This window comes from Podarcis tiliguerta (assembly GCF_965153285.1).
Source record: "Podarcis tiliguerta genome assembly, chromosome: 7".
Classification (NCBI taxonomy): domain Eukaryota; kingdom Metazoa; phylum Chordata; class Lepidosauria; order Squamata; family Lacertidae; genus Podarcis; species Podarcis tiliguerta.
The window spans coordinates 21,785,309-21,810,828 of record NC_139540.1 but is presented as its reverse complement, the minus strand read 5'-3'; the positions used below and the strand labels follow the sequence as shown (position 1 = coordinate 21,810,828).

The window sequence follows — 25,520 nt, the reverse complement described above, 5'->3', positions numbered from 1 at the left end:
TAGACAGGATTCGGATGAACAAAGAATAATTTAATAAGCCATGGTTTAGAGTTGTATGCGAACCAGACTATTAACTCATCCGTGTCAATGACACTGGTATTATTGTTCAGTAGCTATTATTCAGGCTTCCCTGCAGGATAATTAAAAATATATATACCTTTAGGAAATTTGTAAATATTTGGGATTTACAACTAGTTTTATAGAAAGTATTAGGTTTTCTTTTTTCAATTTTATTTAATCAATGGACTTCACATGGTCAACCAAATTGTGGCTTTCTGGGACCGCATGAATGTGCAAGTTCCTGAAGAGGAACTCACTGCTGCTTTGTTTGTCCCTGGTCTTTTTTGGTGGTCCACTACCCTGAGTTAAGCTAAGGTTTGGTTTCACATGTTGTCTGAACCCATATTTGTGGTTAAGCTCTTTTCTCACTAACCATGAGCTGTATCCACAAACAAACATTTGTTTTTTTCTTTCTACTGACCGTTTCTTTCTTCATTGCCTTCCTCTCAACTCATTCCAATTTGTCTATGTCCTTGTTAAGGTGCAACAACTGAAAATGAATACAATATTTCAGATGAAGTTTTGACTGTAAAGTGTAACTATTACAGTACTTCTTTTGACTTGGAAAATATGGGTCTATTTAATGCAGTCTAAAATCACATTAGCCTGTTTTTGCAGCTGTATCACTTTGCTGACTCATATTCAGCTTGTAAATCAACTACAGTCTTGAGATCTGTGTACTTCTGCCTAGTCAGGTATTCCCCATTCAACCAATTATTTGTGTTCAGTAATCTTCAGATGATTGTCTTCTGTACTAGCTAAAAATAAGTTTCTGAATTAAACTGGACAGGACACTAAATCCATCATCTGCAAGGGTGTGTGCGTAAGGTGTGGGGGCTCTGATTTTTGTTAGGGCTGCAGAGCATGTTTAGTTACTGTTCTCTGAGGGGCATTTTTTGTCAGGATTGTGGAAATGGAGGAAAGTATTAAAGTCGTTTCCTCATGTGACAGGATCCTGATTAAATTGGGGGCTCTCAGGCTTTCTATTAGTGGAAAAAGAAAATGTAACTGCAAGTGATGCATTTAGTGTCACACCTAGTTTAATCCTATGTGTACAAATACAGGATTTTATTCACGATAGTTATGTCTTTTTGAAGCAGTTTTCTTAAATAATAATAAATTTATTATTTATATTTATACCCTGCCTGTCTGGCTGGGTTTCAGGTTGTCTTTCCCCTTTTAGTAGAACTTCACCCTTATTGCCTTGCATCTTTGAAGCCGAATTATTCTTCATTTTTCTTTGTTGCATATTTGAACTGCCAATTTTAAGGTCCTTGTTCTAAATCCTCTGTGTGTGAATTCTGCACAACTTTCAGTCCACATAACCACAATCCTGTGCACAATTAAGAATTGAAGACTGTTGAGTTGTTGTCGGTGTCTTCAAGCTTTCCCTTTAGCATTAAAGTTAGAGCAGAAATTCGTTTAGGGGTGAGGATAGAACTTATGGGAAAGTGAAAATCTCTCCTTTCTTACCTCTGACTACCGTCACAGGATTTTTAGAACTGAAATAAATTCAGAAGGTTTAATGTCCCAGAAATCACACTTTAGAGTAGCATTCTGTATTTCTGAGAAGTGTAGGGCATGGTGGTGAAGTGTTTAGTACTTTCCTACATACTAAAAGCAAACTTATTCCCCAAGTGTGAATCCTTATGCAGCTGAAAGGGCACCACCCATGGAGAAGAGGAAGGTATCAGCAGGTTTGAGAGAGCCAGGAAGTTGATAGAAGTGGGGGGCCACTAGGGGGCGCATCGGAAGATGGCTGACAATAACATCTCTCCAACCCACACGAGGTAATTTGGAGGCTATGATGGGAGTAATTAGCCTCCATACACACCCCCTCCCGGATGGTGGGGGGGACTGCCCTTGCCTGCTGTGCCCTATACCACCCCCAAATTTGTGGGGATGGGGGCACTAGGCACAAAGCCCTCCTGTGGGATTCCAGCGCTCCTGGACGCCGTCCCTGATCCGCGCCACTAGCTGCAAGAACTTCAAAAGAAACAATTTGGATGAAGGAATGCACATATTTCAAGGAAGGAGGGGGAGTAAAGACTGCTAACAGAAGAGATCTCTGATAAAACAAGACAAGAATAAATCATGAGAAGATACGCCAAGACACGGTATGGCAAATGACTGATGGGGGAGGGGGGGAACTTTCCTTTCTTTTCTTATGTGATTAAACAAGAATCCCCTCCCCTCACGAGTCAGAAATGTCGTGTTAAGGACTTAAGTTGTGGATTTAAGGCTGTGTGGAGATAAACTTTTGAACCAAAGCATGTTGTAAGAAGAGCGTGGAATGTATAAGAGCTTTGGAATGACGCAGTTAAAAATGCCGTCGCCATATTGAGAAGTTCTGTCGGAGGTCTTGAGTCTGGGAGGAGAAATAGAGAAATAGAGCTGTTTTTATATTGTGGGTGAAACTCCTCAGAGGGACTTAAGAGCGACAGTTTTGCGAGATTAATGATGGAAAGAGCGATGTTATCTATGAAGGCGATGATATATGGAAACCATCTCGATTTGAGGATTGGAAGAACAGAAAAATTCACACAGGATTAATATTGGTGATTATCGGCTTAAGGAGACTATCAGAAGAGATCATAAAGAAAAAAGAGAAAATATATGAACAAGATGTGATGTGGAAACAGCAAGATAAGACTGGATAGAATTATGAACTCTGTTTGGACTGATTTGGTCTGATTTGGACATTAACGCAGTAGCAAGAAGATGATCAGAATCCCCCTTCGGATCTTGAAATATGGGGCCCCCCAACAAAATTTAAAATTCAGCTTTGTAATTCGGAATTTATGTGATGTGATTTAATTTGATTTGATTGGCTGGTTAATAAAAATATTTTTTTTTTTTTAAAAAAAGGAAGTTGATAGAAGTGAAAATATCGGGGTAGGGATCCAAAAGAGCCCAATGCAATGGAGATGCAGTGTGATGGGGTGGATGGGAATGGTGGGTGGTGGAAAGGAGTGTTACACAGACTGGAATTGCAAACAGGAGCACTGCTTACTACATTTTATTACAGGTCTCAAATGTACCTGAACAGCTAAATCTCCTAGAATGCAGGGTTGTAGCCCTGTTGAACACTGCAGAAAATATGTTGGATCTTTTGCGGAGGGAAGTGACCTTTGACACATACAAGAACATTTGATGTTTTTGTTGTCAAAGTGCTAGGTCTAAAAATGTATTCTGCTCCTTCCTGTTTCCCCCCTCTTTGTTCCAGCTCCCTCCACATGTTTATCCCCATCCCTTACATAGAGCTTGTTGCATCCATACAAAGAGGTGAAGGAGAAGAGGAACGAAACATGAAAGAATGCATAGAATTATGTCACTGTCTTAATAAAATAATATTTACATAGTTTTTAAAAATATTGTTGTAGATTAAAAACAGTTTTATAATTTTTTATAATTTAGCATATGAATGCTGATGTTCAGTTTAACAAAATTTAATTCCAGGATTATTTTGTACTCTTTCTTAACAGTCTATCATTTTTTGGCAGGTATGTCAACATTTTGAAAACATTTTGGCAGCATAGTGGGATGTAGCATAGCATTACATTATTTAGATGTATTGTTATAGTTAAGGGGTTTAGATATCTGCACTTTTAAAAAAATCCCTAAATTCCACTACTGCTAAACTAAAATGTGGCTTTTGGAAAGATTCATTGCACATTTTATGGCCTAATTCTTGTTGCACCACCTGAAATATGTTTTTAACCAAAATTTGAAATATATGTCTTCTGAACTGAAGCAGGTAATTTTGCTTACATGGGGTGGGGTGTACAGTAGAATAAGACTTGTACAAAGTAAAGAGAGTCCCATGCATGAGCCCACTTGCCCTACCACCATGGCACTATTATTATAATTTAAATAAATTAAATTTGCAAAAGCTGTCTACTTATTTTCAGGTTTGCTTTGGCAACCATGAAAGCTATAAACTTGCCATTTATTCTAATGGAACTGTTGATAAGCTACTGTGAATCTGTCAGATGTTAGAAGCCATATTTTATACAGCACATTCTCAACCAAGCAGATTTCTAAACCCCTCATTGTAGTTGTTTATATTTAGTATTATATTATTGCTCTTAGGGGAAAAAAGTTTGAACATGACTTTTTAAAAGTTTCTTCTAAGCCTATTTTCTACTTCAGTGTTAACAAAGTTGATATACATCTCAGCTGAAGGGCAGACTAATACTAATCTATCCACACTGCTTCTGGGGGTTAGGGTTCGGTGGGGATATTCCTCTGCTGGCTCTGTAGGTGATGGGACTTGGCCACAGCGAAGACCCCTGATTCACCTGCTGAAATTGTGGCAGAACATTTTGAGGAAAGCGAAGGGCTGGACCTTATCTGGGAAAGGAATCCTAATATTCTGTGCCAGCCTGGTGCTGGTGCAACAAAATAGGTAAAGAAACTGCCCCACACCTTCTAGTGGGGCTGCGTATATGGCAGAAAATCCAGTGTTCTGCCCTAATACAGCTGCATTGCTGTATTGGTTTGTCACTAATATAAATAAAATAAATAAGCATTATGCTAACCAATTGTGTCATGAACCTATATTGGCAGCAGCCTGTTTCATTCTACTGTCTACATCCCAGCGATTTCAGTGGAGCTTATTTCCAATTTAATGATCTAAGAGCACAGCCAAATATCCTCATCCTAAGCACATACACCTAGGCGTAAGCCCTTCTGAAATAAATGGAAAACTTACAATGTTCTATGATATCAGCCCTTAGTCGTCATCCTCCCCCCGCCCCCCGTTCATAATGGTTCTAATATTCTCATACACGTTTGTGATATTTGGAATGTAAAGTGATGTTAGAAACACCAAATCTTTCACGTTGACATGCCATGTATCTAGATAATGTGCAAGCACACTCTCGCTCACTGTCTTCCACACTTTATAAGCTTCATTCTTTTGGAATTTCTGCTTTTTTTCTAGAAAATACGGTAGTGAGCCAAAACCTCTAAAGGCAGGATGATACACAAATGCAAAGTCTATTATATCTGTCTGTCCTTTCTTTCACTTTTCCGTTACTGCACTATCTTGTCTGTCTGATCCTCACAGGAGACATGGATTACAACTGGGACCATACGTCTTGGCATAGCAGTGAGGCATCCCCAATGTCTTTGGTGAGACATGTGGAGCCTTACCATTCAGTTTCCTTTACCATTTCATGTTTCCTTTGTTTTATTTACATCTCTGCATGTTTTCTTTTTTGTATCCTTTTTATCCCACACCTGTAGGGGACAGTCAAAGGGGAAAAAGAAAAACTAGTGAGCAGGCAGTTTTGTCGGACTCTAACACCTTATCTGAAAGACAAAAGAAAATGGTGTATTTTGGTGGCCACTCTTTGGAAGAGGACTTGGAATGGTCTGAGCCTCAGATTAAAGACTCTGGGGTAGACACCTGTAGTAGCACGACTCTAAATGAGGAGCATAGCCATAGTGAAAAGGTACTGGCTTTGTGGTGCCTGCATTTTAATCTGCTCATTTGGTCTTTGTTTGCTCTCTGTCACTCATTAAACCAGATCAGTAATAATAAGACAGGTCTAATCTAACATTTCTTCAGGTGCAGAAAAGAAAAACAAAACCACAAACACTGGATTGCTCTCTTGTTTCTACATCTTGAAGCATAAGGAGGAAACATTATTCAGGCACTAAAAATAAACATCACTTTTATGGTCACACAATAGTATTTGGTGATCATCACCTTAAACCAGAAAAGTGATTTTTAAAAATGAGATCTCCTCTGGATTGGCATGCTTGATTACTGCTAAATGCCCCTGGGGCTGAAATTAAATTAATAGTTTAATTCCCAGGTTGGAAAAAATGGGTGGGGACAAAATTACATAAGTTTACACAGAAAAGTTGTTTTTCTTTTTTCCCTTTCAATGTCATGTTTGTTCATTTGTTTTGTTGCCATGTCATTTTTGTGCATCATGGGGTAGTATTTGTCCTTGCCATCTGCTTTGTGTTTTTGGTTGTTGTTTTCACTTTTTTATTTGAGGCTTTTTAGTGTTATTAAATTTAATGAGGGATATTTTTTGTGCATGCTGATTTCTGCATGTGTGAGGGCATGAAACTGATAGACATCTGTGAAAAATTGCTATGATTACACAAACCAAAGGTGCTAAAATATATATTTTAAGTTACCATACACTATAAAGTAAAGAGTGTGTGGTAAATGAAGTATTTAATAATGAAATTACTGTGCATTTCTTAAACTTAAATTGATACTAGACTGTGAACTTAGGTACCTGCAGTTGGAAGCAAGTTCTGCTAAAATTTTGATGGGAATTATTTCAGGTAAGGATGCCTGGATTTAGGCTGTTAAGTATAGTATAACAAAAATATAAAATAAAAGAAATGTAATGAAACACTTTTGGACTATCTCAGTTGAATTAAATTTTAATTCAATCTCTTTAATTAAGATTTAATCCATAATCCATAATGTAGCTTAAATATAATATTTTGAATAGATACAAAAGGAATGTGACATCTAGAACAGTAATAACATGATGGTTAATCCATAATGATCTGTCTTAACTGATAAATTGCTTTAGAGTAGAGCTTTGGTGTAGACACATTTGGAATAAAATCATGTAAAATGTTTAAGGAGAAACTGGATGACCTAATAGGTTGATATCAGTTCTAATTCTTTACATATAAATATAAAGCCAGTAGTGGTGTAATCATAGCCATTTCACAATGCTTAAAACTGGCAAATGGGAATGAAGTTGATACTGAGACTTTTTCAGAGACTGAATTCTATTGATTTCCCTCTCTGTTAACTATATTACTATAGCATCCTGTAACCTGGCAACCATCCAAAGATGGAGACCGTTTAATTGGTCGGATTTTGTTAAACAAGCGACTAAAAGATGGAAGTGTGCCTAGAGATTCTGGAGCAATGCTTGGATTGAAGGTTGGTAACTGAGCTTTTAAATATATTTATCAGTTGAATCCTAGTGGTTAAAGGTATAGTTCTGATGCAAGCAACCTACATTATACAGACATGTTACCTTTTCATACATTACTAAAATCTTGGGCAACATCCATTTCAATGAAATTGGGTTGCATGACTATGGTATCTGGTATTATTAACAATAGTTCAGTCAATAGCTTGCTGTGTGCGATATGCAAAGCAATTTGAGGGCAAAATCACTTGGATCTATATCAAACTTGATGCCAGAATTTGTGCAGATCTATTGGAGGTCCATATCTTCTTATAGCTTATGGGGTCAGATTCAGTTGTTGCTGCTTGAGAACATGGACAGGACACTTGCAGCAGTAAGGCTAACTATGTGCCCTCTTGATCCCTACTCATCATGGCTGGCAAAATCAAGTAGGAGGGGATAGATACAACACCTCACTCTTTGTATGGACAGCCCCCCCCCCCAAACCCCAGGCGACTCCCTAGTGGAATAATAACTCATGACAACGTGTTATGGGATTAAAATTGGCCACAACTTTATTAAAGATTCAGATGTAGGGAGACCTTGGCTTAGGCATTGGGTGTTTATCCCTCCCAGTCCCCAGCCGGGGATCTGGGGAACATCAAGGTTATCCAAAATGTGTGGGGATTGGACTGACTCTGGGAAACATATGTTTAAGCAGAGAGCCCGCCCCCCATTTTGCTGCAAGGCAGGGGAGACCACTGACAACCTATCGGCGTATGGCCAATGACTCCCCTCAAAACAACCCCTTTAACAGGGAACCCTGGGATTGCCGCCGCAATCCCATTTAGGGAAGGATAAACTAAAGGATTCTGCCCAAGGCCTGAAACCGCCATCCAAGACCGCAAAATCGCAGTCTCGCCGCCAAGACTACTTACACCTGAAAAGGCCTTTCACAGTCTGACAGCCATTCCAAAAGGCCATGCCTAATGTCGCCCAACTATTGCTTGTTACCCATAGTTGTGAGGTGCACTCTCTCGGGCCTGAAGAGTTCCTTCCTACTCTTTAAGGCAGTTATGCCCACAGTCTTTCAAGAGTCAGGTGCAGCCTTTCCTGGGTTATCAAGAGTGTAGGAGCCAGTCAGCTGCGGACAGGCGCCTGGAGGAAATAGGTCTGGTTTCAGACTCAGTTTTAGCACCAAAACAGCCTTTTGTTTACCTTTATTAGGAGAAAGAAGGTGGGCTGTAACCTGTTGGTTCTCCTTGATCTTTTGTGACATTCTATACAATTGTCCATAGTGTGCTTCTAGAAGAACTTAGAGGGTTGTGAGTTGGGGCACTTGGAGTTATTTCTTGAAATTCTTAGCAGTGAATATATTTGATTGTTTTAATATGTTTTCAGATTTTTAAAATGCTTTAAATTTTTTATAAAAGTGTTTTGCTTTGAAGGGCTCATTTGAGAGGAAGAATGGGCTAGAAATTGAGTGAATGAATAATTGCTGTGTCCCCCCCCCCCTTTCTTCCAAACAGGTTGTAGGAGGAAAAATGACTGAATCAGGTCGGCTATGTGCATTTATCACCAAAGTAAAAAAAGGAAGTTTAGCTGATACAGTGGGACACCTTAGGCCAGGTATGAGAGGAACATTCAGCTGAATTATGTAACTGGGCAGTGTCAATAATGATTGTTTTTTGGTGCATTGTGTGATTTAAATGCAGTGATTTACTTCTATGTTCTATGTTGAGAACACTGTTAATCTCTTCATCTATTCTAATTCTTATATTTTATTTGAGGGTTAAAAGTTGTGGTTGTATTTTAAACATTTTTTAAAAAAATCAAACCTTATATTCCTTTGGAAGAGCTGAGATTATCCATTCTTTGAGTTATTCTGCTTCTGTGGCATAGCTTACTTACATTTTTTATTATGTTAATTTATACCAATTTCTATTCTGTTGCTTTCTTTCCCCCAGGGATGTCATATTATTTATTTATTTAATTTCATAAAATTTACATACTGGTTGATTGTTTAAAAAAAACCCTCATAGTGGTTTACAAAAGATAAAGCAATAAAATCAAGAAAACATTATAACTCTACTTTAACAACCCTTTTTTTATTACCAAAGTTAAAATACTAAAACAGATTGAAGTACCTCATATATAGACCATGTAAGTCATATGCCAAGGATTCCCGCTCTTTTGTTAGGGGGACCCAATTACAGTTTTCCTTGGTTTGAAGATATACATACTGTTTCTAGTTCTCAACCTAAAGTGGAGCTTGCTTAAACTATGCTCCCAACTTGATGGTCTCACCCACAGGTACAGGATTGTTACATCTCTGTTTAACATGCAGATGGCTTATTATCTCAGTGTGTTCATTTTTGAAGAATCTAGAAATGGATGCCTTCAAATTCAGTTGGGTTATTCTGTAGAATATAAGAGAAGGTGAACAATACGAAGGGAACCAATGGAGCAACTGTTCTATTTTGAGGCTATTCTGTTAATTTACACCAGTAGGAAAACTGTTTCTTCACAGACATTTTCCTGTAGAATAATATATTCTCTTAGAAGGAATTCATATTTGGGTTGAATTATATTTCTGTGTTATTAGTTAATGTTAGGGCTGATACATAACTTTAAAAAACCTTTTCTAGATTAAAAAAGAGTCAAACGTGAGCAATTCAGCAAGAACACAACCTACAGGCAAGTTTTCCTTCTGAAACAAACTCTTATGGCTACCATTGCAGGTGATGAAGTGTTAGAATGGAATGGAAGGCTTTTACAAGGAGCCACCTTTGAAGAAGTGTACAACATCATTCTAGAATCCAAACCAGAGCCACAAGTGGAACTTGTAGTTTCAAGGCCAATTGGGTAAGTACAGGTTCCCTTCATGAATTGTTTAGAATATACACAGGCATGACAAAATTAGGCTCCAAACTGAATTTCACAGCTTTGTTTCTGTACATATGAATGTTCCGTAACGAATCAGCTTCTTTAATCTCAGCTTGCCTCCTCCTTCTTGCTTTGGTACCTTTCTTGATTACTGCAGTCTGTTCTATGGGGGGCTATTCTTGAAGTGCTTGGAAATATCAACTACGTAGTTCAAAAGTTATCTGCCAGATTTATTTAACTAGAATTTATCATATCTTGCCAATATTGAAAGATCTGCATTAGTTTTCAATGTATTTCTGGGCAGAGTTTAAAGTGCTGCTTTTGACTGAGATTGAAGCCCTTCATGTTCCACATGAAAATGACTTCTGATTAACAAAATCTTCTAAGGCCATATTTCTCCATCTTTGGAGGCTATGCAGATGGTTTTTAGAGAGAGGGCCCTGGTGACGGTTCACAGTTTTGGAATTTGGTATTCAGAGAAGTCTGGTCTGATGACATGACTGTATCATAATCATTCCGGTACCTTGCTAAGTCTGTCCTGTTTACCCAAACTTTTAATGAACATCGACGGCTTTTAATCTCCATGTGACTTTGTCGGTATTTATTCAGAATGGCGGTTCTAGTTTTGTATTATTAGTTTTAGAGTATCTAATTGTTTGATTTTTTAGTCACTCTGAGGATAGTTTAATAGTATAAAAATGAACTATACATTTTAAACAAATAAATGAAATCAATTTCTCATCCCACTAGTTATTCCCACATGAGTTTAAACTCACAGATGTGTTTAATGATTTTCCTAAGAATGAACTCTTGGAATTCAAACCCGAATCCTCCCTTTTGGTTTAAGTATAAAAAGCAAATAGTCCCTCGTTTGATTCATTTGTAAGCCTAAAGTTATAGATTAGAGCTTGTCTGCTTGCTAAGACTGCCTGTCAGCAGCCACTTCCTGCCACCATACGAGCCCATTGCCAACCACCTCCTTTTCTTTTATACCTTGCTCCAAACCTCTCTTCTCCATCTCCTCACAGCTCCCCCAACCCCCTGTCCTTCTACCATTGGTAGGAGGAGGGGAATAAAGGGAACAAAGCCTTTCTTCCCCTCACCCCATCCACCCTGCAGCTACCACCACACTGCAATATCCAGGCTTCTTTCTGGTAGGGGCGCGGTGACAACAGGGAAGGACAAAAGTCTTTATCCTCTTCATTCCCATCCCCCCCAACAGTGGTAGCAACAACAACAATTACAATAGTGGGAGTGTAGGAAGGTGGCCTAAACTGTGTGCGTGTCAGGGAAGAGTTAGTTAGAAGTTTCCAGTTTCTCAGAGGGAGAAAGCCTTCCCCAAGGGGGGGAGGAGAGCAGTGAATCTAACAGAAGAGAGCAACAGAAACAACAGGGAGGGACAGGATGTTCACAGGAAAGGCAAGGGTTAAGTTCTAGCTCAGATTTGGAGGAGGGGAGATACAAGCCAGCTCTAGTGAGGAGGTTAGAAAAAAGAGCGGGAAAGTGAAAGGAAGGGCGCCTTCGCCATTTTGAGAGTGGCTGGTCACAGAGAAGCAGAGCTCAGAAGGTATCTGAAATAAGTGACTCTGAGGAATAGTAGTTAAAGAGAAGAACCATTTATAAGTTTCTTAATACGCAATAAAGGTTACAAAAGAACAAGAAGCGTTTGTGTGGTGTTCTGAAGAGGACAACGACCAGTCCTGACAGAGCCTGCCTGCCTGCCTGCTCCACCAGTCTGCTCGCTTGTGCCATCTGCCTGGGCCACCATCTTCCCCTTACCCTGGTCTGGTGGCAGTGACAACAACAGGGAGCATTCTGAAAGCCCCAAGCAGACTGAAACCATGGTTTGATATCCTGCTTTGTTCCCCAGAGGGGATTGGAAAGTTCTAGGCAACAATCTTTTACAAGCTTGTTCTCTTAATGAAACCATAGTTTCTTGTTGTTACATGTAAACCAGACCATTTGAATTGCAGAGCTAGGGAGTCACATTCAAAAGCTAAATAACTCTAGATGTAAATCTTTATGGAACTAAATCAATAAATAAAATCTAAGCAGAGTTGCGTCTTATTGAAATGAATAGAATTTGTGCACATTGTGTGTGTGTGTGTGTGTGTGTGTGTGTGTGTGTATCATTCCATATGGCTGTAGAGAGAGCTGAAGAGGTGAGAGGTGGTATGGTTTACCGGAATCTGATTTGATCTGATTTGGATGCCATTGTTAGAAAATATCCAACTTAGATGGTTTGCTTGGATCACTTTCAGTGCGTTTTGTTGACATGTTGCCCATTATTGGATATTAGTAGACATTTGTGGGACCTGCTACATATATATGAAGTTGGAGTGTACTTCATCCATTGTACACTATTCTTGTGACTGCAGTTCATTTTGACTGTTTTGAATTTTGAATTATTATAATTTACCATTGGGTCTGCTTGTGAAGGGTTGACAATAAATAAATTTCAAAGATACTCTTGTTAGTTTTTATGTTATACAACTATCTCTATCACACTTTACAACTGCATCTTTACATCTATGGAAATATTTATATATTTATAGAAAAAACAACAGTATATTTTCTGTGATTTTGCAGTGTAATATTCTATCTTTATATTGTTATGTGCTAAGTAACCCTATAGGACATAGATAAAGTATAAACATGATTTGTTTTTCATAATTGCAGAGATATTCCCAGAATACCTGACAGTACACATGCACAGTTGGAGTCCAGTAAGTTTCATTTTTCTGGATTGAACACAAGCTGGAAATTGAAAATATGTTTGTGTTCCTTCTAAATTTTGCCTCTTTGTCTGTATCTGTATAGGTATCGTTCTTCTATGTGTCTTATCTATGTTTTCTATCATTCTTCAATAATAAACTATCAGAAGTCAGGAAATCTAATGCTAGGGTTGGCATTCTTTTATAAATTCACTCTTCTCTTTATTAAAAAGGGAAGAACAACCTAGTGGGTAAAAATAGGATTGACGTCAATCCTAACTTCAATTTCCTGCTTTTTTGTTAATGCTGTGTGCTGCAGCCTTATTAAATAAAATGCATTTCATTATGTTCAATATTTAAAATCAGTATTTTTATATTTTAGAGAAAATACTACACCATACAAATATTTTAAAGTGATTGAATATTTGGCCTTTACGGATCTTATTAATGTTTTGGTATATGCCAGGTATCAAGAATAGAGCATGCCAACAGCAACGTCGGAGTGACAGCTCAAAACCTTAAGTTTTGGCAGATTCATCTGCACAGCTGTGTAAGATTGAGATGCTGTTTTCTTCTTCACTTTAGTGTTGGTTGGGGGAATCATCCCAAATAGGGCAGATTCTTCCATGCCATTTGGATTGAATTCCCTCCCACTCCAGCCCCGGAAGATATAGCCCACAATGCTCGTTTTATCCCCCTGACCATCTGGAGGCATGATCGGCCTTCCATTTGTACAACATTGGATACAACCCATAATTAATTGTATCAACCATTAATTTATTGTTGTATGTAAAAACCATAATGATATTAAGATCCCTATAGCACCTTCTTACTGGAGAAATAAAGCTTGTAACCAAAAATATTTTTTTCAAGATGCAAAATGTTATTTCCTTGACTTACTCTAAAAATAATATAACAAGCAAACAATTTATTTGAGGAGACTTTATCCTGCCAAACCCAAATATTCAAAAACAAGTTCTTGTTTTGCAGCGTTTTTAATATAGGTGGTAGCAATTGAGCTGCAATCCTCAAGATACAGAGGATTTGACTTCAATCCAGTCCCAATGATTCAAGCATAAGTTTAAGTTTCCATTAATATAATGGATCTTTAAGTGCTTAGCTTTTGCTAAATTATACCCATTTTTTGCTCATCATGTTCATATTTAGAGATCAAATCAAGTTTTAAGATTATCTGTTATCTTTTCAACACACTGTGTATTTGTGTATTTTTGTTCAAATGATCCTTCTCTTAATGTTTATATAATCAGAATATGTTTAATAAAGTAAAATAAATTATACTTTCAGGTTCTAGTTCGTTTGAATCTCAAAAAATGGACCGGCCTTCTATTTCAGTCACTTCTCCCATGAGTCCAGGCATGTTGAGGGATGTTCCACAGTTCTTATCTGGACAACTTTCAGTATGTAAACATTTGTTCAGTTTGATCTTATTTACTTTGTTGCTTGTAATAAAATATTGTTAATGGAAAATGCCAGGTAACTTTATACTGAAGTTGTTACTATCCTTAATTCTTTTATTCAGCTATTTCTCAACATGAATTACAGGCAACCCCCATTTACGCGGGGGTTATGTTCCAAGTCATTGTGTGCACTGGTGGAGCATGTGTAAGGCCACCCCACCCTGTTTTGTTCCTGGCCCTGTTCCACCCTCTTCTGGTGCTGAACATGGTGCACAGTTGTGCATGCATCAAATATATGCAAAATTGGAGTTGCCTGTAATTACAATCTCCTCCTGTATTCAGGATATTTATATCTAATATTTTCAGTTTGTAGAATTATATTTTTCATTTCCATATGTTAATCATGAATGTGCGCAGTTGGCTACAGCTATTCATAACAGATTCTATAAAACATATTCAAGGAAAATGTAGAGTCCCATGTAAGGGACTGAAAAATTATTCATGTCTTCAATAATTTGAAAGAACTGAAGCACAAGCTTCCACAACCCTTTCCTGAGCTAGTCTGAGAATCTATCCACAGTTCTTGATCATATTCATTCTACTAATTATCACTGTGGCACAAGATTTCACACAGAGAACAAAGCATTTTGGCGACTGTGAACCTATTCTTTTTCCTTGGAAGCGCGAAAATGATTTTCAAAAGTGTGTGACATTTGAAATCTACACCAGTGCTTCCAGTAAAACAATTCAAAATATTATTGAGTGATATTAGTTTGAAAAGTGTGAGCATGATGATCAGCAATTTCGGAAGAGCTGATGTTTAAGTGGTAGTTGGTAGAGAATGAATACAGAATGTATTTATGTCAAGTGAATACACAAAATATAGCAAAATTGGAAGGCAATTTCTTTGGCAGCAGGATGTGCAGTCCACTGGGAACTTGTTCTGACAAATAACATAGGGATTTGCTGAAGAATGGGAAACTTTGGCAGGGACTGAGATTTTCTTGTTCGATAATAATAATAGTAATAATATCCCATGAGTTTTCCCACATTGCTTATATTGAAACCACTAGAGTTTTACTGTGACAGAACGAGAACAAGGACTCTGATTTCTCTTGGAACTAGCTTGTAGTAGCATAGCTTACTTTTCCCTTTGGTCTGACATGATGGATTGTAGTCCTCAATAGACATAGGAATCAGATTGTAAAAACTTGAACAATACCTAATTCTCTGGAGGGAGAAGCTGCACTTACCCTACATTAGGAAGCAGTAGACTATTGTTCATGTCCATTTTTATCCCCTGGGATAGACAAATCTGCAAATGTTTGTTTCTCTTGGTTTCTCATTTTTCAGTCTTAAATTCAAGTCTCTCTGCAGCAATTTGTTATCATTGATTTTTTAAAATCCTCATGAAAATTTGGCAGCATCTTAGTGTGATTTTCTCTTGTACACACATTTTTAATGCAGTTTTGGCTAATAAATAGATTTTTAAAGGAACTTCCCCCCAAATAATGCATTTTTGTTTATTTTAACTAATGTATGCATGTTCTGTACACCTTTACCTAACATATGCATTTTTGTACATGTTGGTTAGAGAAGTACAATACAAATTTTGGAAAAGTTCAGATTTTGAAGGATAGTTGTATTTCAGTTCCCAAAATGGGTGAGTTATGGATATTTGAGTGCACACACTCATGTGTTTTTTCGCAAGGAAAATAATGGATGGTGTGTAGAAGTCATGCTGTTTTGCAGTTTCTCTCACTAGTGATCCTCCTTCTCTTGCTTATCAGTGTTGGGTGCCTTGTCTTTTCAGTACTGTTTGCAAAAGTAGGGCTGAGGTTCCTTGCTGGCGTTTATCTCTAAATTATTTCAGTACGTTTAGTACCTGTTAACTATAAGTGTGATTCATCTACAATACATGTTTTGTCTGGCTGCTGACTTCTTGTTAAAAGTGATCCCATTTTGTACAATGTGTTCCATCACTAGTTTCCCCTTCTGTGCTTATAATTTTCTAAACATGGAAAATTTAATATAACACTAGTCCATGCTTCTTGATATGTGTACTGTGTTCCCTAGTTGGGGGGTGATCAGCTGGTGTGCCATGACTTGCTGCTGATTCACTTAAAATCCTATTTCCCCATTGTGACTTTGAGGACAGTGGGAGAGGAGGTAGGAAAGTCATCTGGGCCTTCACACTGACTTTAGTGTGAGTGTTTTGTATCACCTTTTCTGCAGGTATAACATCCTGTCATTGCTGGGGCTTGCTGGGGCTTGCACCAGACCTTCACCTGAGCATAGTATCTGGACTAAATTTTGCTATTCCTCCATCATTCCCCCAATTCCACTGAGATTTTGCCCTGGTTCTGGCAATGTTCCTTCAGTGCAAGGCAGGGATGAGGAACCTTCCATCCACAGGCCTAACTAGGTGCAGCAGGAATCCTAATTTGGCCTGGGAAGTCATTCTCTCTCCCCCCCCCAGCCACACCCATCTACCCTGTTATGTCATCCTGTGTGACATCAGGTGGGAGTCAGGTAAAGGTGTGGACTGCACTTTGCCTGCACAGCATTTCTAAGCTGTTTCAGTAGCATTTGTGTCACGTGATGTGATTATGATGTCAGGTAATGGATGGGTGGATGGCCGTGCACTCCTGGCAGACTTGGCCTGTGGGGCTTGTGGTGATACGATCTTGGCCTGCTGGGTTGAAAAAGTTCCCTACCCCTGTTACAGGGGTTCCACTAGCTGTAGTACCATCTGTCACTACAGCCAATGTTAATTTGCTATGTTGTATCTATTGGGCTACCAGTGCAAGAGCATTTCACAGTGAAAGTATCCCACCCATTAGGCAGTGTAGTGATTTTCAGGTGTCCCTAACACTTTTTCTTCAAACAGCCATTAATTTGGTCACTAAAGACCAACTCGATGTGTGTTTTTAAGTTTCTCTTAGCATTTGTGTCCCACAAATTGTCTTTAATTCATTATAATCCACCTGACAGAATATGCTTTTGGAAAGATAAAAAGTGTATGTTCCAACCAGCTTTATTTAAACACTTCTAAGACCTAATGATTTCATCAGGAGAAATTGAAACAAATGCATAATACTCCCAATACTGAGTTTTGGCTGATCATGCCCTATGTTTTATAAAGACTAGCCCTTTCAAGAAGAAAGTTTAAAATCCAGGTTGATTTTTTTCTGCACTATCTATTTGAAATGAGCTGAAGTGGTATAAAATCATTAACTTGACTGAGTTTTATATAGAATCTACAGCATTTCAGAGCAAGTCCAGATTCTGCATGGCATCGTCATGAAGCCAAATCAGAGTGAGTGCAGGAACAGAAGATAGTGATTCCTAACCTCATTCTGATGTCTAACGACAGAAATATTGAATAAAACAAAACCCAACGGAGCAAAATATAACTTCTGCTAGGATCCAGCAATGGAAAGAGTAACCTCTACTGTTAGGACCATATGAACAGGCAACAGGGGTAGCAAAAAATGCATTGCAAGCACAGTTTTGTAAAACCTTTCATTCCTCCCAAGTCTCTGTTCTATACCAAAGAATATTCTAAAGTGCCTTTGGCGCGCCTCTAGCTTACACTGAATAAAACCTATTGGAATCAGTTTTTATTCTGGGGAAGTGGCCTTACTGATACTGTTGGTTTGTCTTCTGCAGTAGGTTTGGGTGCACCACAGACTGAAATTAGTTGTGGCCTTGGTCTAGGATTTTTGCTCTGATGTTGATGTTGTCCACTCGGACTTTTTGATACCTTTTAACAGTGTTGATATTGAAATATCAACATCTTGATGTCGAGACCTGCTAAGTGGTTTTCATTAAATGATTAGTTCTAGTCGGCCCTAGCAGAAATGTCTCAAATGGGTAGTTGCTCATGTCTTCAGAGGAATTTGCCGTATGAAGTACTGCAGGAGTCCATCTTGCTCATCCTACTGTTCAGCTGGGGAAATCTTGCATAATATTGAAGTGGAGTCAATATTTAGATGACTCACAACTCTGCTTTCTTTTTCATCTGACCCATATGCTGCAGTTGTATTCAGGAACCACAAATGAACTGTGCACTGTTCCCTTGAGTACAACTGAGTCACTGGATTCCCTCTTCCTTCCTTCAGGCAAAAACTTGCTGTAGGCCAGCATTAAGAACCTTGCAAGGGAGATGTATAAACAAAGTTTTAAATAACTGTAACAGTTAAATTACCAACACGTGTGGAGCAATTCTGTTATGAAGGCTCAACCTGAAAACACAGGTGGTGGATAGACAATCATTTAGCACCAAGTGGTTCTTTGACACATATGCTATAATGACTGACATAAAAAGTGGTGAAAGCAACTTTGTCACTCATTGGCAGCCATCAAAAATCTGAGGAATAAGGGGCTTGGGGGGGGGGTTGTTCATGTAGATAAGCTTAATAGAAACTAAAGCCAGAAACACAGGAATGATAGAAATACTCATATTTTGATTTCTTATTATATGGGCTTGTATTATTGCTTTGCATACTCCTGGATATCTCATGGTACTTGAAACTACAATATTGGCAAAGGGTGCTTTTCACTAATTCAGTCTGATAAGGCAGCTTTCTGTAACCTTGGGGATTAGACTATTGTTCTCCTTGGCACTGACTTTTAAAACTGTTCAGAATTTGTAGTGAACACAGTATGTGATGACTTCCTAACTGTGAAGTGCTTCTCTGTAAGCACATTACTGTAGTTTCCTGGAAGAAATGTACACCTTTGGTTTTGTTTTTAAAAGCTGACATTGCTTCAGCTGTATACACACTTAATAGAGCAATTCTGCGCTCTGTTCTACTGTCATAATCTACTAAAACTGAGCCAATTCTGTACTATTGTGTGAAATCCTGTCCATAATTGTAGAATTTCTTCCTGACATTTTTCAAAAGGCAAACTTTCAGTGACCAGGATTAATCTCAAGATGTTGGTGTTGTGGTGATGATTATTGTGGTTTGAAGGGATTATATTGTTTAATTAGTTGATTAGATTCAAATACTTATTCTTACCTATTTATTTATTTATTGGATGCATTAGTTCATTTTGAATCTTTGCAGAAGTGTGAGGAAAAGCAATCAGTAAAGAAGAAAATATTCATAATGATTTAAAATTATATAACTGCTCTGTAATGTCAGAAGAGCTACTAGCAATATATTGATCTGCAAGAAACGGACAGAAATGTATTGTTGGTTTGCTAGCATAAGCAATACTTATGAAAAATATTTGCCTTATCATGAAGTCAAAAAGAATTCAGATGGGGCTCTGATTAGGACTAGAGCTAATCCTATTCAGGATACTTTTGTACAGTTTATTTACCAGCGTATGCATTTTACAACAAAATGTAAAATCCATTTGGTCATGTATTTTATTATTTACTTCACAACATTTATGCACTCTTGACTGTAATGAAACTTTAAACCAGTTCAAAGCCTGTTTAGTACAACTAAATTACTTTGGGGTTTATCCATACACACAGGCTATGTAAACAGACTAACATTCCTCAAATATACTCAGCATAAGCTGATTCTTCCTTTTGATGTTGATATAGCACATTTTGAAGGACAACTACTTAGCAAGTGTAGCAAAACAACCTTTATTAGCGAGATCTGCAATGTATCTTGAGTGTTGTGAACCGCCCTGTGATCTTCAGATAAAGTGCAGTATACAAATTTACATAGTAACCATCATCATCTGCATCCAAGAAAGAAGCTTAAATTGAAACCAGTTTTTCTGGTTAGGCAGAGGGCAAAAGGAGATGAATTAGGAAGCATTTAATTGAGTTAGAAGTACAGTCTTGATATTATTTTGGGAATAAGGATGCTTACCATGAAAGAGGCAGCTAGTTACAGGCTGCTCTGAAAGAAGCCCTTCCTTGGAGTGCAAGGACCAGAACCACTACGGGCCAGTTGATAGGCGCACATTGACTTGGAAATGTGTGGAATTCCCTCCTTGCAGACAGATTATCTGCACACTCTTCAGGGTCCCAGTGAATGAGCATAATTGCTGATTCCTCACATTTAACCACCCAGCCTACATTCTATTCCCCATAATATATGCACTCTTTATTGCCTTTTACACTTTTATGGTAGGGCATTCTAGGGATTTTGGAAATTGAAGAGCAAAATAGAAATGCTTTAAGTAAAATAAAACATTTCCCAGTTGTACTGACCCACAATATTTTACTGGGAGATGCTAGGGTCATTTTGCCTGTGAAAAATGCAACCATTGACCCCCACTGCCCCCACTTGTGGTTGAGCAGCTAAATATTGGCTTGGCTGCCTCCCAACACAATGGATGGGAAGTGGGGAAACTTTTACAACAGCAGAGGGGTCCATTCTTTTGACATAACACATAGAGGCTCACATGCTCCTTATATCCTTTGGTCAACTGTGAACAAAATGGCCAGCTGTTACTCAGGCAAGAAGCAAATGAAAGTAAGGATGTGGTGTTAGAGGTCACACACCAGAACATTGCACCACAGGTGACAAACTGCCCATTAAAATGGGAAAGCTATACCAGCAATGACTGTGGGTGTGTAACAGGTTATTTTCAGTCATTAGATTTTGTCTCAGATGGGTAAATCTGGATTTAACCAATAAAAAGTACAGGCTGACATTTTGATCACAATAATGTTTTGTGGATGGTGCAAAAAAGTGTGCATGAGTAGCACTGATTTTGCTGTAAATTCGCCTGGAAGCACCCTAACAGTGCTTGCTTTTCTGTTTGTCCCCACTATGATTACTCAACTTGTAAACTTTATTTTAAAAGAAAATTTAAATATTGTTATGCTCTCTCCAATGAAATGCAGCATATTTTCTAAGAGTATATATTCACAGCTATATTTACCACTATTGTATGATTTTCTTTTCAACCAGTTTGTGCCAGATATCTATATTGCCATTTTCCACTTTAGCATTGGTTTATTTTTAAGCTCAAGATGCAGGGAAACCCTGCCTTTAAAATCCATGCAATCTGTGGTTGCTCAGTGCTAGAGAAAATGCATTCTGTATAATCTCAGGAGATGTTACTTCTTATGTTACTTCTTCAGACATTGAAAATCTTAACCTTAGCTGTGCTTTGCCCCTAATTATAAGCTTGGAGTATCATAGCTTTATTTTAGAAATACTAAGTGCTCACAACAAACACAGTCTCCCCCCCCCCATTACCATTGACTGAAACCGTAAAGAAAACATTGATGAGAAATTATGAAATATATGGTCTTAGATCTGCTAATGAATTGCATCTATGTCTCTGATACATCATTTTATACTGGTTATTATGGGCGGATTCACCAAACGAGTCCTGTGCAAGAGCTTCTACTTGTGTAAGAGGGCTTCCCCTCATTCCGCCCTCCTGCGGCCCCTGAAATTGCCTTGGGGGGGTTGAGATAACCCCCAGAACAGCATCGGGGAGGAGGGCGGGTCATTATGTCTGGCAAGCAGATATGCTGGGGCAGGTGGAATGTTTGTAATTGTGGCATGTTGAATTCCACTCAGTGTTTCTTATAGTGCGATCCTGAGCATGTCTACTCAGAACTAAGTCCTATTGGTCCAATGGGAATTACGGTACTCCCAGATGAGTGTGTATAGGACTGTAACCTTAGTTTTTTTATACCTTAAGTTAATGGTGGGGAACCTGTGATCCACCAGATGTTGCTGTATTCCTGACTGCTAGCTATGCTGCCAGTGGCTGATAAGAGTCCAACAATATCTGGAGGGAACACAGGTTCCCACCACTGTCTTAACTTATTATAACCGACATTGCACACATAAAAATGTCTCCCTCTTCTAAATAAGGCAGCTTTTAACGCAAGCCACTCACTATGTGAAACAGGTTGTGTTATTTCTTATTCAGCTGAAAGTATGATTGGTGGAGGAACATACATGAATTTTAGTTTTTTAATAATGCAATTGCAGATTTAATTTATGCACTGCATATTTAACAGTTCTCATTAGATAAACATGTTTGTGGTGTAAAGCAGTGTTTTATTAAAGTTGTGTGTCCTTGTTTTACTTTTGGTCTTTTAGTTTCCAGCGTGTTGTCTTTTTGGTTTTGTTTTATTGCTTTTTCTTTAATTTTGCTTACCAGAGCCAAAGCCTTAGTAGAAGAACAGCGCCTTTTGTTCCTAGGGTTCAGGTAAAGGCTTCATCTGCCTGACAGAAACTAAAGTTGTGTTCCCCTCTCCTACGTTTTGTTTGACTTGGAAAATGCATAGTAGGGAAATGTCACAGTTTGATCCATTTTCCCATTTTAATTTTAATGTGTTGCTTCAAACCATATTAACAAATTTCATATTTTCTTGTGAGCAGCTTGAAACTGCATGGTGATTAGAATACTGTACTAAACTAAAATTTAAAGAGACAACTAGTGTTTAGTTTTACTTTTTTTCTATATCTAATTAAACAAGCACAGATTTCAGCAATGATAATAACTGTGTGTTGCTTAAATACATACCTTGAACTAGAATTAATTGATCTTATGCTTTGGATGTTTGGCCTTATTGTATCAAGGTTGGTGTCTCTTTAAATCACACATTTTCATTACAAAATTTCCTTTTTTGCATTTTCCAAATGACAGTAGTTCCCTGAGCAGAAGACGGGCAAATAAATTTGTACCTTGTCTAAGGAATGTGTACCTTGCTTGCATTTTGACACATTAGTTGAAATATTAAAAACAATAATGATTACAAAACAATTTCCCATGAGTACTAGGGATGACTATATTCTGATCTTATTTGGGTACAAGTTGTTTGCCTTTTTTCATTAGGAATCCCTTAAGGTACTGTAGATTAACCCAACTGTAGGTTGTAAGAATGTCATAATGCTTATCTTGCTTTGCTGCATGCTTACCATTTTATTTATATTTTTTGTATGGAGAACATTACCTGCTTTTGTTATAAAATATTTTTGTGGAAATGCTCATCATTTGTATAAATGCTGTATAAGCTTATTCTTTTCATGCTCTTTCACTGCTTAAGAAAATATAAAAATGGAAAGTTCAGAGTTACATGAATTATAGTTTTTGTTATTGTTTAGAAAGGAAAGCACTTATTTTAAAAGATAACTACATGAAACAGGCCACAGAGAACTTAATGGGAGACAGAGAGTCAAGTCTACATGCAAATCCTAATGCCTTCTCAATTCTTTGGCTAGCATTAAGCCTCATAATGTTCTCAGAATTTATTAAGTCACTAAAATGCAAAATTATTATTTCAGAATAAAAATAAGGGCATGTTTTTGCAAACATTTTCATAACAGAGTTTTTGTTAATTTGTGTTGGGTGGACAGTATGGGGGAATGCTAAGATGTATCTTAATCCAAGATGTATTCAGACAACTCTTCCAGTTCAGCTCCTGCAAGCTCCTCCTCCCTAACTAAAAACCCAATCAAAGGAAAAGAATCTTCAAAAATAATGGGTGATATCTAGTGTTTCATGAATAGATTTCCACTTGCTCAATGGCACTTCCCTTCCCTTTCCTCCAACTGCACCCCTCACCTAAAAAATCTGCTCCAGAGAATTGAGACAAATCCTGAAGTAGATTTTCTTAGCAAGGAGAGGAAGTCCCATTGTGTAATGAGAAGTCTTTTGCTCAACCAGGTGGACATCATTAGATTTCTCCCTTCTGTATATTATCTAGCCAGTATTGACAATGTTGTTCAAATCAGATTACATCTAAGCAATATGGATATCCTATCTGCACTGAAATAGAAATCAAGAAACCAATACAATATTTTCTTGATTTTCTACAAATGTAAACACTCTTAAGTCGATTGTAACTTCCTAAAATTATTGCTACATTTAAAGGTATATCTAAGTGAATTAGGATTGTTTTGAGTAAATACGAAATGGCATAGCCCTGACAAGGTGGCCAGTCTTTCTTTGCAAAGAGTGAGGGCCACAGCTCAGCACTATGGAGAAAGTTCCTGCTTCCATTAAAATGAAGCAAATGGCAAATGACATGTGATAATAATAATCATAGATCACCATATGATAACCTCAGTCTTAAATACCCCTGTTCTGTCATCTCCCCATTCTATTGGTTAGGTTTTTTCAGGAATTGTAAGCTATTCCAAATCTAGCAGATGAATTTGTTTTATAAAAATTGAAATAAAAAAGGCTGAGTGAATGCCATATTACCTTTAAGTACAGTGCAGAGTTGAAGTAGTAAGTTGGTTACCATACACTTGCATGTAGAAGACTTCTGTAAACTGAATGTAAAATGCCTTAACAGGACAATTACTGTAATGTCAACAGGTCTGTAATGTACACAACTTTATTTCATGGTCTTTCTACAAATACTAATCAAAATCTGAAGTAGTCTTTCATGAATTCATATTGCATATAAAAATGTTAGCATATCTGTTGCTCCAGACATGCACATATACATAACAAAAGTAAACAATTTTGCATATTTTTACATATGTAATATAGCGCTAAACAGATTATACATGCAAAATAAGTTTCATCACATTTATCATTTTGGGCCTTAAGGCTACAAATTAGAATGCCATGAAGTTACCTATGCTGTAATAGTAAAACAGATACAGTGGAAGTCTGAAAGTTACATTTACTTTTAAGGATAACTGTATTTTGAAAGAAGTAGATTGACTAATGCATAATTTCTCTTTACAGATAAAACTGTGGTATGACAAGGTTGGTCACCAGTTGATAGTCACAATATTGGGTGCAAAGGATCTTCCTTCAAGGGAAGATGGGAGGCCGAGGAATCCCTATGTTAAGATTTACTTTCTTCCTGACAGAAGGTAGGATGAAAAAAAAAAAGGCTTAACTGCTTTAAATTAAATTTCTGTGGAAAAAATAGTAATGTTTGGTAACTAGTATTGGTCATATCTCAGTTACTGAATGATGTGCCTATTCAAATTACCATTGTTTATCTAAGTAATAATAACTATGCTTTTCTCAGACATTTGAGAAAGGAATGTTGACTATGGTGGTAGCTTGCAGTAATCCTGGTTAACACAATGAACAATCTTAATATATTTCCATAACCCTTAATGAGAATTTGTGAGTGGATGTTGAGAGTTACACATATATTTTACAGGGTCTTTAGTGGCAGGAAAATATGATGATTCAGAACAACCCCACGCTGTCCTACAGGCCTTCTAGATTGGTAAAGGCTGCACATGCACACTGCCCTCCTAGTGCAGTTAGAAATGTGAGTGGCAGAATGAATGCAAGTGGCCTACTGCTTGTTTTTCTTCAGCAAGCGCAAGACCATGTCTACTATCTGACCTTGGAAGTCATCGAAGAAGTTTGAGCAGATGGCATGCTTGACGATGTTTGTTATGGGTCCAGAGCTGAAGCAGTGGGGAGCAAGTGGAGTCCCACTGGCCTTGAACCTGCTGCAAGAGCCGGAACACCTTGGATTTGGCAGTGCTTTTTGCTAAAGCCCAAGAGAAACTTGATCAAGAGAAATAAATTGTGGCAGCAGGGGGAGAGATGACAAATCTTAGTAATTCCCTATTTATATAACCATCAGTTGATCAACCTCTTTATTATGG

General features: G+C 37.8%; 1 protein-coding gene across 49 annotated transcripts in view; it reads left to right on the top strand.

Moving 5' to 3' along the window:
• Positions 1 to 25,520, top strand: part of RIMS2 (regulating synaptic membrane exocytosis 2) — a 348,259-nt gene that overhangs the window by 170,997 nt on the left and 151,742 nt on the right. For 21 of the 49 annotated variants that reach the window (XM_083450382.1, XM_083450373.1, XM_083450343.1 and 18 more), the window contains 8 exons: positions 5,311 to 5,519; positions 6,872 to 6,991; positions 8,492 to 8,591; positions 9,704 to 9,827; positions 12,528 to 12,574; positions 13,868 to 13,980; positions 22,087 to 22,134; positions 24,631 to 24,761. In XM_083450382.1, the coding sequence (XP_083306508.1) occupies positions 5,311 to 5,519; positions 6,872 to 6,991; positions 8,492 to 8,591; positions 9,704 to 9,827; positions 12,528 to 12,574; positions 13,868 to 13,980; positions 22,087 to 22,134; positions 24,631 to 24,761 (892 nt within the window). Of the gene's footprint in view, positions 1 to 5,131; positions 5,197 to 5,310; positions 5,520 to 6,871; positions 6,992 to 8,491; positions 8,592 to 9,703; positions 9,828 to 12,527; positions 12,575 to 13,867; positions 13,981 to 22,086; positions 22,135 to 24,630; positions 24,762 to 25,520 lie in introns of all 49 variants that reach the window. The other 28 variants (XM_083450375.1, XM_083450374.1, XM_083450385.1 and 25 more) reach the window with 3 other exon arrangements.